The sequence below is a fragment of the Cheilinus undulatus genome, linkage group 18, assembly GCF_018320785.1.
Source record: "Cheilinus undulatus linkage group 18, ASM1832078v1, whole genome shotgun sequence".
NCBI lineage: Eukaryota > Metazoa > Chordata > Actinopteri > Labriformes > Labridae > Cheilinus > Cheilinus undulatus.
In genome coordinates this window covers 7633851-7647999 of record NC_054882.1, presented here as the reverse complement: position 1 = coordinate 7647999, position 14149 = coordinate 7633851, and the positions used below count along the sequence as shown (strand labels likewise).

Here is a 14149-nt window from a genome sequence, read left to right as displayed (position 1 = left end):
GCATTGCAGGTATTTTACACTGAATGTCTAATTGTACCTTTTTATTTGTTTTCCTCAGATGCTGATGACTCTGGTTGTGTTTTATTGAACACATCAAGAAAGGTAAGCGTAAATATACATTTCTTTAAATGTTATGTTTTGTTTCTTAATAGAGGTATGAATAGAAATGTAGATTATTGTTGTTAACAAGTATGGAACACCATGTCTGTCATCAGGCAAATCTATCTTGAAAAGTTCCAGTCCCCATCATTTTATCCAAACTGAAAACTTCTGACCAATCAGCATTGTTTGAAGAGAACAGGGTGGTAGCTATGGGAGCGGTTTTATTGCACTGTGACCCGATTGCAATGGCTGCCGCCAATGTAGCGATTAGCTCAGATGTAGCTATAGTACATGAGCAGTTTCATCAGGACTGGACAACAATTCTATGTTAGAAAAAGAACAAATAAAAGGACAGGAAGCTTTTCATGACTGGAAGATGTTTTTGCTCTTTTGCCGATCTGCTTCAGCATGAGTTTGGGATCATTCGGGGGAGGTTGTGTTGTACTGTAGGTGGGTAGCCATTACCTTGGATGTAGCTGTAGAAAAGCAGCAGTTTAATCAGACCTGGACTACCCAAGAAGTTTTTGCACCTCCCCGATAGGCTTCAGCATGAATTTTAGCCACCAATAAGCTCAGCTGTTCAAATACTACAGCAGGACTAGCCTGTATGGCTGAAGTTAGCTTTGAAACTGCACATTTACTTTCCCGTTTTGTCTTGGCGCTATGATTGGCCGACATGAATGTGACAGACAGAACGTTCATCCACTCACCTTCTGGAATGTTTTTTAAAAGTCCTGCCCTTCCTAAATACTTTGTATAGGAGGTTTCCCAGGTGAATGTGAAATAATCTATCCAGTGGAAAATGAAACAGTCAATCATTGAGAATGCTTGAGAGAGGACTATAACTAAATGGGCCAAAATAAAGAAAAAAGTAATTATTCAGCAATTCATGTTGAAAATTATCAGCTTATTTCTTAGAAATTACTTGGTAAAATAGCACCTTATCACCAGAGAATTGGCACAATGATACAACTGTTAGGGTTATGGTTAGGGGGTTGGGGTAGAATAAAATGCCATCTAATAACCATAAAATTGCCACAATGATTATAGGGTTAGAGGGTTTGGGTAGGGTAAAATACTACCAGATTTTCAGAGAATTGCCACAATAATACAACTGTTAGGTAGGGTAAAATACCACCTAATTACCAGAATATTACCACAATAATTCAAGTGTTAGGGTTGGGTAAAGTACCACCTAATTACCAGAAAATTGCCACAATAATTCGAGTGTTAGGGTTGGGTAAAGTACCACCCAATTACCAGAAAATTACCACAATAATTCAAGTGTTAGGGTTGGGTAAAGTACCACCTAATTACCAGAAAATTGCCACAATAGTTCGAGTGTTAGGGTTGGGTAAAGTACCACCCAATTACCAGAAAATTGCCACAATAAAATCAAGTGTTAGGGTTGGGTAAAGTACCACCTAATTACCAGAAAATTGCCACAATAGTTCGAGTGTTAGGGTTGGGTAAAGTACCACCTAATTACCAAGCTTGTTTTGCTAAATGCTAATAGGCTAAATATTACACACTGCACCTTTAAATCCAGTGTGTAAGGAGCACTTTAAAGACCTTGTTTTCATTTAGAAAACAGTATGAATTCTACATTCTTTTGCCAATATACTTCTACAAAATGCTGCGGTGTGCACTGAAATTACAGAGCAGCTGCACATTGCATGCTAGCTGATGGTATTGAAAGTTTATAGCAAGGCTTACCGGGCATGTGATGCAATATTTTAAACATATTTTCTGTCGTAGTATGTTATATTCATGCATTTAGAGAAAACTATGGTATACTTTTCAGTTAAAAAAAACCTTTTGGAGTGCTGATTTGATTTGAAAACTCCTCAATTACAAAACAGCAAGTAACATAACAGACTAACAGAGGTCGGCAGCAGGCCTCGAGGGCTGTTGATCCATACTCACAACTATCAAAGCTATTGTCTACTGAAAGCTCAGCTACTGTACCGGCAGGATTACAAACTCCACATGGTGGAAACAGATGGAACCAAAAGAGCACAGCTGTCAGAAACTGCAGGTTGTAGACTTTACTGAACACAATGGAAGTCATCACATGAGAATCTTTTTCCCCTTTGAAGATACCTAAAAATACATATTTTTCTGATTATCAGATTGGTATTTCAGATTTTTCAGTCATTTTAAGCTTTGAATTAGATAGTGATGAAGCTGTGAGGAGTGCCTCAACAGATTGGATACATTTTTAGTCGGATTCATACGCAGACTGGACAGATCTTTAAGAGAGGCTGCAACAGAAGTGTGCCTGTATTCAATGCTGGAATCACAAAAGCTTGTTCATCATGAGAAGAACTTTATTAAGCACATATCTCAGATTTGTATCTCATAAGCATCAGTGATGACTTCAGTTATTCAGTGATTCAAAAATGTAAATCAGGCAAGAAAATGCTTAACACAATCTCCATCAAATGGATGCTACTATCATAAAATGTTTATAGTGTGAGAAAGTTTGAAGGTTGAAGTGATTAGACCAAGCACTAAAGTGAGATTAGAAGGAATATTTTTATAAATGATGAAGTCTTCCTGAGGCTTTAGTTATAATTGGTAACACGCTAAGCCTCATTACATCTAGGGAGGCCCTATTCAAGATCTCACCAGTTCTTCCTCTAATGTTTGCTATCATGATGTAGTAGACAGCTCTGAAGTGCACATTTGCTGTACACTGAGGTTTGCAAAACTAATCCAATATTTTTAAGATCTGTATGACAACTGAATAGCTCTGCTGTCAGTGTGAGTATCTTCTGTGAAACTGCTGCTGTTTATCTCTTCATGCCACTTCACTGTTGGCTTGCTCATATTGTTCAGTGTCAGTTTCTTTCAGTGTTTTTGTAAAGCTGGCTTGGCTCTCTATGTACAAGCATCTAAAGTGAAAGCTATTAAAACTTAGATGTACATGTCTACATTGTACAAAACACTAGTGCAGCGGTGAGGGGTACAAAAGATGCTTCATAAAGAGGCTAATAGATGAGTTAAAGGGGCTCTATATAAGATTTTTGCTTTAAAACTTCCCACTTTTGAGTATATAATGGTGCGCACTTTATCCCGATGTGAAGAATGAGACTCTTTATGTCTTCCTTGTTTGCCTGTATAAGCCTGTGGAGTCATTTCTCTGTGAAGAATTCGGGCTGAATTTTCCGCGAAATCTCAACAGAAGTGATGTCGGCTTCTACATAATGCGTGCACCCCCTTGCTCTGTTTATACCTGACAATGGCGTGATGAATGGAGAAGGTTGCTTCCACGCGTAAACGACCGGCTAGCTCAGCCCAAACACCCACACAAACTGCGAAAACATAAAAAACTACGACAGTTTTATCTGCTGAAGCCCGTCAAGCTAAAAGAGTGTGACCGACGCAGGGGGAAATCGAGGATAAATATTGGTGGAGCATTTGAGAACTGAAGGGAGCTTCGCTTGGCGCTCAGGATAAATACCAATCCAGAGATGGCTGTCTTTCTGTTGAAAAGGTAAGGCATCACTCTGGACCATGAAATACAATGTAGTGTTTTATTTTCTATAAACCATATGCTACATCATGTTAGCTTGCTTACGAAGATGCTATCTAAACAACGAGAATGTCACGTTGCTTTTTAAGTGTTTTCCGGATAATATTGCATCTTTTTCTTGCTTCCTGGTACTGGACTCAACTTAGTGAGTTTATTTTTTGATACTTAGTTCATAAAATATCTTCAACACATAATGTCAGCTATCTGATATCCGCGGACAAGGCACCATTATCAGAGCTAAGCATTGCCCTGTTGCTTCTGCTGTAAAACGCGTCCCATTCAATACACTTTACACATTACACACATAAAAAGACAATAAAATTGGTCAATGCTGCACTAAGTAGCGAAGTTGTTTATTCATAGAAATGATCACGAAAATATCGGCCTTTTTTATTCTATTCATATGAACCAATATTTAATTTTGTGCCGTGTCCGCTCTAGAGGTTCAAATGTACTTTATTCATTTTCATCTTTAGTTCATGGAAATTTTAAGTGTTACTTTACTTCCTCCTCTGCATACATGATGCCGGTAAATCACCTTGGTCTGCGTGTGTATCAGCTGATAAACCGGAGGCTCATTCATGAGCAAGGAGCTCGCCGTCGTGGACAAGCAACACAATGTTGTGGTAGTTCGCCTAATGGCCGGCGGTGTCGCTACACTGATATTTTTCTAAACCTTGCATAGAGCCCCTTTAATTTCACAGCATGTATAACCCCAATTTCAAAAAAGGTGGGGAGCTGTGTAAACTGTAAATAAAAAATAATTTAATTCCCAATAGAGCATAAACAACACATCAGATGTTGCAAATGAGACATTTTAACATGCAACAAAAGGCTGGAATAGTGAGGAGAGGAGCATTTTTCAACTGATTGAGTTCACTGGCAATGGGCCAGTTACATGACTTGGTATAAACTGAAGGTTTTAGAGCGGCAGTGTCTCTCAGAGGTAAAGATGGGCAGGTGTTCACCAATCTGTGAAAAGCTGCATCAAAAAATTGTGGAACAATTTCAGAAAAATATCCCTCAACATGAAATTGCAAAGACTTCAAATATTCAACCATTTACAGTACATAATATCATCAAAAGATTCCAAGAATCTAGAGGGATCTCTGTGCAGAAGGGAAAAGGCAGATTGTCAATATTGGAATGCTTGTTATCTTCAGGCCCTCAGGGGGCATGGCATTAAAAACAGGCATGATTCTGGGAATCACTGCATGGACTCAGGAACAGTTCCAGAAATCTTTGTCTGTCAACACAGTTTGAAGTGCCATCCACATATGCAAGTTAAAGCTGTATCATGCAAAGAGGAAGCCATATGTGAACACAATCTGGAAACGTCAGCATCTTCTCTGGACCAAAGCTCATTTAAAATGGAGTGAAGCAAAATAGAAAAATGTTCTGTGGTTGGATGAATCAAAATTTGAAATTCTTTTCAGAAATGACAGAGGCCGTGTCCTGCAGGCTGAAGAGGAGATGGACCATCCAGCCGTTCCTTAAAGCTTACGTCTTAAAACCTATAAATTACACAGTTACTGTACTTCTTTTCTCACACTCTCAGGGCATTTTAATCCATACTTCAGTTATATCTTTAAATCCAACCAGCTGCCAAAAATTCAGAGAGTTGATGTTATCCAAACAGTCACCAATAGGGCTAGTTTGTCTGATTTCATTTGAAATGTAAAGCTGCACATCATCTGCATAGCACTGAAATCACTCATCTCTCTTTTGGTTTCTCACTGGTCCAAAGAAAAGTGCCACCTGTGCATGAGAGCATGATTGCAGTTAAGAGTTGCAGTGTTAATTTTAGATAAAAATCCTCTCAATGTTAGTACTTGAAAAGAAACCTCTTAGTGTTGGAGCGTTAACATCAAAAGGCAGTGAAGAGAACTTTTTTCCAGCCATAATTTGTAGAGTTATGTTTTTAAAAGAGGAAGAAGTGTGTTTACAACCAAATATATCATGCACATAAGACAATGAGTGGTTCTTTCAGCCCACAAACTTTAAAAAGAAAATAGAACACATCAGTTTAGCCTCACTCTAAAGGATAGAGTTTAATACAAGTCTCAAAAACATTTTTACTTTAAGATTCAGTATTTTAGGTTTTTGTGGAATTTTCCTGCCAACAGCTTGCCTGGCTCTTCTCACCAATCCTCCCTTTCTGTATTACAGTTCTATTTATTTGCTCTTTCCTTCTGTTTTTATCAATTTCACATGGCCATGTCTTCACTGTGCTGCCAAGAACAATGCTGTGGATCTGCTTATTTGCACTTGTCTATAAATAGAGTTGATCTTGATGTGTTTCTGCTAAAGCCTCGTAGTTGGGGGTGGAAGTAGTTCAGTCTGTTAAGGCTTGTGTTGCTACCCTGTTCAAGGTTCAAGTCCTGGTCAAGTCTGGAAATTGGTCAGGTACCAGATCACTTACCCAACCCCCCACCACTAAGGTACTCCCTTTTGAGCAGTAGCCTCTTTGACATCTATCAGTCAATCTGGATATACCCTGTTCTGCAGGGGTGTTAAAAGTGCAAAAATGGAATTTTCCCATAAAGAGCTGCAGGAATGTCATTTTTTGACATATGCCAATCAGCAAGGTTGTATCCCACGGATCCAGTGAAAAAAAGTATGGTGTATTTCCATGGGTTTTTTGGGTTATGATTTAAAATAAACTTTGGCAAAGGAAGTGTGTGAAACCATGTTTTATTAATCAGAATAAACTTAAATGAACATGTCTTTCATTAATTTTGAAGCTTTAGAGCAATCAGCAAAAGTGAAAATCTAGTCTTAGGCTGTAAAGGAACAACACCACGGTCAACTGCCTTCATCATCACTACTACTAATCTTCCAACTTCTATACCACTCACTTGCCATGTGTAAAGTATCGAAGATTTCTTCCAAGAGTCTCCTCTTAGTGTGACCAACAAATTGCAGTCAGTAGTTTTAGTGTAAATCAGACATTAAATGAAAGGCAAACTGGTATGAGGTTACATGTTTGACTTGATGACATTTCATGTCCCAAACACACTCTTTTGTCTTAGGTAGCCATGTGTTAACAACTGCCTTTTGTATAACAGGAATAAGCTTCAACATTCAGAAATGTAGCTCTTCCAGATCCATTTTTTCTGTGATAAAACCTTAAGAATAGCATGTGTTTACCACAGACCTTACTATTGGTTTTGGCAAAACTCTAATAAAATCCCAAGGACCTCAAGACAGTGAAACCAGAAGTGCTAAAAAGCTATCCTGACACACCAAATAGGCTGTTTTGTACATTCTATTGCATGGGGTATAGTTCACATTCATCTGGGAAACCTCCCATACAAAGGGTTTAGAAAGGGCAGGACTTGGAGGGTGATTGGATGAACCTTCTGGCAGTCACATTCACTATTGTCCAATCAGAGAGACAAGACAAAAATACTAGGTATGCAAAGCTGGTAGGGAGGAGTGAAAAAACATATTTTACACCAAGGAAAGCTTTCATTGTGGCTCTTTGCTCTTCTAGTAAAGAGCTCCTGTACATATCTGGTAAAAACTGTTGCTAAAGCTACATCTAAACTTATAGCTTCAATACAACAAAACCGCATAAATGTCATGAACTCATGGTCTGAATGTAGGGAAAATGTGTTTTCTAGCATCAAAAGCTTTCAGTGCAGTTCTCTGCTCTTTGTTTATCAGGAAATGGGGTTTCTGATTGAACTGCAGCTAAGCTATAGCTACATCCAAGCTTTGTGACATGCCTCAAGTACAACTAAACCCCACCAATAGCTACCGCCTCGTTCTCCGCAGAGGACCCTAATTATTTAGGTCTGTTCACCGATCAGGTTTCTGATCGGAGTTTTGCAAGATGGCTCAGCCAGATGACAGACTTTGAATCTAGCCTGTCTATCTGTTTTGCAAGGTTACTAAAACACTTAAGGCATTCTATATAAAGATTATTAAGGTATATCTACTACTTCTTCTTTGTCTTGTGATTCTAACTTTATTAATGAACAATACAGAACATATTTAAAATCATTATTTATGTTAAGGGGATGTTTTGAAACAATTCTAATGACCAGCAATAGATGCAAAGCAATGCAAAAATTATCGCAACTTACTCCTTACCTTAAACCACTTGGCTCTGAGCTGAGAAAACTGAAGTCCCAAACCCTCAAACATTCATTTAAGCAAAACAAATTATTTATAGTACCATACACAATTACCCTGGGGCTTTTCTGCCATGGTGGTGCTTTTTTTTTCTTTTTTAAAGGAACAGCAGGGAAGCCACTCATCCTCAGAATTTCTTTCAATCGCACGATCAATGAAATCAAAGCCTGGTTGGTGTCTGGGCTCTTAATCGAGTTGTGTTCATCTCTCTGTCCATTCAGCCGTCTCTCAGGTGTTTCTTAGAAACCACTGGTCAAATATGGACAGGCTTTGAAGGAGAGACAATTCTGCTCTTTGTTAGGCTGTTTAATAAAACTACTCCAGTTCTCTCTAAGGAGTTGGTGATCAAGGAAACCTATGGTAAAAGAGATGGGCACTATAACTCCTGCATTTAACTAAATAAACCACACAACATAAGACAGCATGCTATGGCACATTAGCTATGATGCGATGTGATACATTAAACTGTCCCCCAGGGAAATGGTTTGGGACATAATGCTGCACATGTAAAGCTGCCTTGTCTATGTTTATTGTATCTGTCCCACACAAATAAACCTTAAATTAATAAATAAAATGTTGGCATTGTTTGAGTGTTACACCAAAAGAAGGAATGAATAAAGATCAGCCTCAGTATCAGCCATCATATAGATTGAAAATTAAAAATGACTCTCGTCATTGACCCTGATTTGTAACGATTGGTGCATCCCTAGAAACTGGGATTTCTAACTAATTTGAATTATTTAAATCATCCCCTGATGTGTTCTGATTTCAACTGCCTTGTAAGTGCCATTATATTCCATGTAATAATTAGCAGTGTTTGTTGACATTACTCCAATCAGTATCTTTTGCTTTATAAGACTGCTGCCATCTAAAATTAATTCATGTTACTAAACTGTATATGGAGAAAAGAAATTTGTTGAAGTACTTTACCATTGCATAATAAGCGAAACTATTTTGTAGGGGTGTGACGAGACACTTATCTCACGAGATGAGACGAGACAAGATTTGGGCCCACGAGACGAGATTTTAACACTTTTTTTTTTAACTTGGAAAAAAATACATGGGGGAATAAGACGTCCTTCATACAACTGAAAGTCATAATTGCAACACATTCAGGTCTATTCAAAAATGTTTGAATTAAGTACTGAATAGGCTAATAATGCTTCCAAAGAGTATGTTTTGTCTCACTTTGACTCAAACTGTACATTTTAATGCTCTTCAAATCAAACCATTCATTTGAACAGTCTACAAAAACTTTGATTTACTACACTATGCACTCATTACTACAATTACAATAACCGTTTTTAAAATTATACTTAATTCTATAAAATAAAAGCATTTAGATCATTTTAAAAGTACTTTAAGCACTGTTTACAAGAGACTGAAATATAAAGAGCTGCATCAGTAAAATCAAACTATTCCTCATCCTCTTTAATGATATCCATATTTTAAACACTCAAAATAAATCTTTAGGTCAGTAACACATTGTAATTTAAAGAAATAGATTATTGTATTGTTTTGTTGTCTTTTTTTCTCATATGAGCTTTAACAGTCTTGGACAAGACGCACAGATGAGTGTGTATGTTAATGTGTGTGCGTTGGTGAGTGTGTGTCTCTGTCTGCTGTCATACAACAAACAGGGCGCGTTTAACTGAAGCTCTAACTTCGCTTTTTGGAGCTAACAGTGGACTCTGTGGCACTCAAACAGAGTTAGTTTAGCAAAGTTTACCGCTGCAGTATGCAGACCCGTTGCGCTACACATTAAGCTTCTGACTGATGATACACACAGCCATCAGCTGATGAATTTGTGACTGACAGACGGTGAGACGAGAAGGAGACATGACAAAGCCACTACTCAAAGTTACAAAGTCACAAATAGCGGCACTACGAGCAAGTCTGTGCGCATACACAAACTAAATAAATGCTGTATTCTCCTCATGGAGACTGCACAAGCTTTCACCAGCAGCATTTCATCAATTCACATTGTTATGATGATGCATAGGTGGATCATGTACGGCCCAAGTAGCGCACACGAGGGGGTGGTTGGAGCGGTCATCTTAATGGATACCGGATCAGCTCCGTTTCCTCATTTGCTCTCTCACCAATAGTTTTATAATGTCCAGGGCATGTTTGTGCTCTTTCATAACTTCCAGTATGGTATTATTTTCTGTAAGGAGATCTGCTGCTCCAAGTGTCTGCGTAATATTGATCTAGCAAGATTGATTTTTCCGCAACGAGATATCTCGTGGCGTTTTGATCTCGTCACACCCCTACTATTTTGTGACCCATACATTGCAGTTCTATTGTCCAGAAAGCATGTAGCCCACTGTTCATCTGCCTATGCATAGCCAAGCTTACAGCACATAATCTTTAAAGAGGACATATTTTACCATTTTAAAACAAGATGTATTGGTCTCAGAGCTCCCTAAAACATGCCTGTGAAGTCTGTTGCTGAAAAAACGCTCCATTATTGGATTTTGGCATGTCTAAAAACCCCTCTGTTTTAGCCCTGCTCAAAAAGAGCTTTTTCTGTGTCTGTGGCTTTAAATGATACTGAGCTGTCTGACTCCGCCCCTCTCAGGAAATGGATGTGGCTCTCCTGATCCCCATCTCAGCTGGCAGCTGAAGAGGATCAGGAGAGGAGGGCAGAACTTTCTTCTAAGTGGGGAGAGCCAACCAAACCAGGGGGCGGGGCTAACTCCCCACATGACATCATGAGAAGTAAATCTGGGAACGGCTTGTCTTAGCACACATTTTCTGAAAGGTGGAGAGGGGGCGGGGGGGTTTCTGGGGGATTGTAAACAGGCCAGGGGCACATATTTTTGTTAGAAAAACCTGGAAAAGTGATTTTTACATAGTGTCCCCTTTAACTTTACAGCCTGATAACAGAACAACAGGCATGGTAACCTGATTTATGACAGACAATGTGATTATGAACTGGACAGAACAATAGAGTTTTACAATCAGCTGTTGCAATAAAAAATACTACTAATACTTTCATAGACTATGTTAGATCTTATGGAAGGGGAAACCGGGTTCTGAAGCACTAAACCAACCAGTTACTGAAATTGCAGTATGTAATGTTATGGTACTAAGTGAAACAAAAAGAGATATGAGTATTCTAATGGGTTACTTTATAATGTTAACCCAACCACTGATAATAGGTAAAACAGAATAAATATAATGAAGTTACCTGTAAACAGAGAAACAAACCATTGATGAGCACAAATCAATATCATGATCGTAGGATAGCTTTCTTTCACTGCCATCAGGTGGATTTGGTTCTACCTGCTGGACTATATAAAGAGACCTAAAGTCTCAATCTGTCAGTGAAGATTTTGGTCGCTTTATTACAGACCCCTAAATCTGTGTCTACATCTTAAATTGTCCAAGAAGTCACATTAGTCAGGTGCTGTGCCTGTCGACGACTATTTCTGCTGTTTTGAAAAACAGTTTTTCAGTCACAGCTTGATTGGGAATATTGACGTGTTCCTGCAGAGCTGGCACAGTCGCTACATCAATGAAAAATACAGACAGAAAAATAGTCACAACAATGGTAACAAAGGACTCAGGTGCATGCTGCAAACTGACTCAGACTGGGGAAGGACAATTTATTCAGGTATAAACTTGTAAAACTTGTTCTCTAAACCTTATAATTTAGACTCAAAATGTACTTTTATTCATCCTATGATGCTATGGGTCAATTCTGCAGAAAGTATGTGTTCAAGCTTTTAAAATTGCACTGAATGGTATTATAAACACAACAAATATTAAGAGAAATGTCTCAGATTTTGAAAGAATGCATTTCTTTTGCAGTATGTGAAGCTGATGAATTTTGAGGAGGAGGTTCGGGCGCACAGGGACCTGGATGGCTTTCTAGCGAGGGCCACTATCCTGCTGGATGAGACGGCTGCCTCCTTGGATGATGTTCTGAAGAGAATGCTGCACCATGTGGGCCAGGACAGCCATGTATCCGAGCCCAGCTGCAACTTCGAGGAGGTGATGAGCTTGCTTTTCACCGATGCAGGTGCTCAGGAGGTCAACGGTAAGCAGAAAAAGCTGTCGGCATGCATGTACAAACCAGGAAAAATGTGTGAAAATACAGTCAGAGACACAAGAAACACATGAAGAAGGAGCACCTGTTCGACCTGCGCCTGAACACAATCAGACAAAATAACCCAGCACACATGACACCTGACCTAAAAACATCTGACGTCTGCACATGTCAACACCTACCTGGAAAATAGCTTCACCCCAGGCTCAGGAGCAGAAATGTCAGATTGGCTTGAGAATGATTCAAGAAGCTTTTTAGACCCAAAGGAGGGTTTGTGATGTCTGAATCGAGACTGTCTGTTTGCCCCGCGGCTTTTTCTGCTGGACACAAATAGAGCTCAGTGTGCTGGATCAGGTTTGCAACCATGTGCAGACATCAAACGTTTCCCAGGAAAGCCGTCAAGTGGCTTTCCTATAGATGAAGATGAAGGCACAGGCATCAGATACAATATTTTTACTGACCAGAGCCGCAAGTGATAAAGAAAAATCACATGTTTATTTTACACATGGCCAACGAGCAGGTCAACATTCTTCTGCCACATAGTGCTGTGATGATACTTGAGTCTTAAATCAACTGATGACAAATCAAACTATTTTTACTTGTTTTGATACCATGGCATGAAAAATAGAGGTTCTTGTCTTCTTGTTCCTGCTGTCAAAAATGGTAAGCCATCTCCAAACTGCTTTCAAGCTTGCAGGTTTCTCACAGATTCATTCCTCTCCTCAAGGTCAGTGATATACTTTCTGTTAAGTCTTGCATTTGTGTGTGCATCCGGCCGCATCATGAGCAGAACTGTAAATGCACTTGCCTGTACACAACATTTGTTAATGTAACACACCACTAGAGGGCACACAAGAGAGCTCAGGCTGTATACAACTACCTGATGTTTGGGATGTAAACTACAAACATGGTAGACTGTCGAGGTAGTAGTAATCTCATAGTAACATCAGATCAGCACAGGCTGATGACCGCTGCTCCCAGCAGCACTACTGCCTATGTGGAGGTGCGATAACATTGATGACAGAACTCCTGGAAGTGATACTGGACTATTTGTCAAATAGATTATGAGGAAAGAAAAGGATGCATGTTTTTGTGTGTGATGGCGTGGTACACTTTCTGCGTGGCGTGCACATCCGAAGCTACAAGACAGCGCTCTTGTTGGCTAAAGCCAAACTATTAAATGTGCACAGCTGGTTTTAATATGATCCACGGCAGTGCAGGTTTAAAAACCTAATCTAAAGTTTATCAATAACCAAACATGCTGCTGCAGCAGCAACATCAGACACAGTTAAAACCACCACACTGTTTTTCTACATGTTCCAACGTATTTTTAGGTCTTTTGTATGATTTTTAGATAAAGTTAAAAAGGTACTTGTTGGTTGTTTTGGATGCTAAAGTAGCTTACCAAACATTCCTTGACATTTCCAGATCCTGTCTGATAATATTTGTGGATTATTATTTCTAATATTACCTCTAAACCAGTGTTAATTCTGGCAGCTATTTTTAATTTTAGTCTTAGTTTTAGTCTTTAAATGAAATGCATTTTAGTTTAAGTCACATTTTAGTCATTTCTATCCTTTTTAGTTTTAGTCTAGTTTTAGTTGAGGAAAACTCAAAACATTTCAGTCTAGTTTTAGTCCATAAAAAGTCCTCTCATTGTAGTCTTTACTTTCAGTTCAAGCATTTATTTTCTTGCCTAAATGTGGTACCAAGTTGTAGTAGTGTGTTCTCTGCACTCTGCCAAACCTGGGGTCCCTGCTTTCTACGGCTGAGAGGCAGAATAGCTACAGCTACATTGTTTTTTGACAGATTTACCCACAGTGGAGAAATATCACAGATTTTGAATGTCCGACAAAAACTACATTACATTTTAGTCTAGTTTTAGTCATCTTGGCAAAAACTAAACTTAGTTTTCATCAGTTTTAGTCATCACAAATCTATTTTTGATGGTCTTAATCTAGTTTTTGTGATTGAGAAGAAGGCTGTCAACGAACATTTTTAGTCATTTTTAGTCATTAGTCAGTTTTGGTCAACGAAATTAACACTGATCTAAACAAGGGGAAAAGAGTGCATAAGCGCTAATACTTGGAATTGTATAAACTATGCTGAAGCTCTAAAGCACTCCCAGCACATCTGTAATAGATGTCAACATTGTTTTGTTTTCTTTTTAAGACTTAAAGCATTTTGTGGAAGCGTTGAATGAAACATCTGTAGAAGCACGTGCTCTGCTAGCTGTGCTTGTACATGCACACTGGAAAGTTCTTAGTCCTACTTCTATTTTTTGGCTTTTATCACTTGGTAGTAATAATGTCTAC

The 14149-nt window shown here is 38.8% G+C and overlaps 1 protein-coding gene across 4 annotated transcripts in view; it reads left to right on the top strand.

The window, feature by feature from the left end:
• The window catches only part of slc4a11 (solute carrier family 4 member 11), a 224895-nt gene that overhangs the window by 134223 nt on the left and 76523 nt on the right, over positions 1-14149 (top strand). For all 4 annotated transcript variants that reach the window (XM_041812785.1, XM_041812784.1, XM_041812786.1 and 1 more), the window contains exons 4-5: positions 59-102; positions 11597-11825. In XM_041812785.1, coding sequence (XP_041668719.1) covers positions 59-102; positions 11597-11825 — 273 coding nt within the window. The remainder of the gene's footprint in view (positions 1-58; positions 103-11596; positions 11826-14149) is intronic.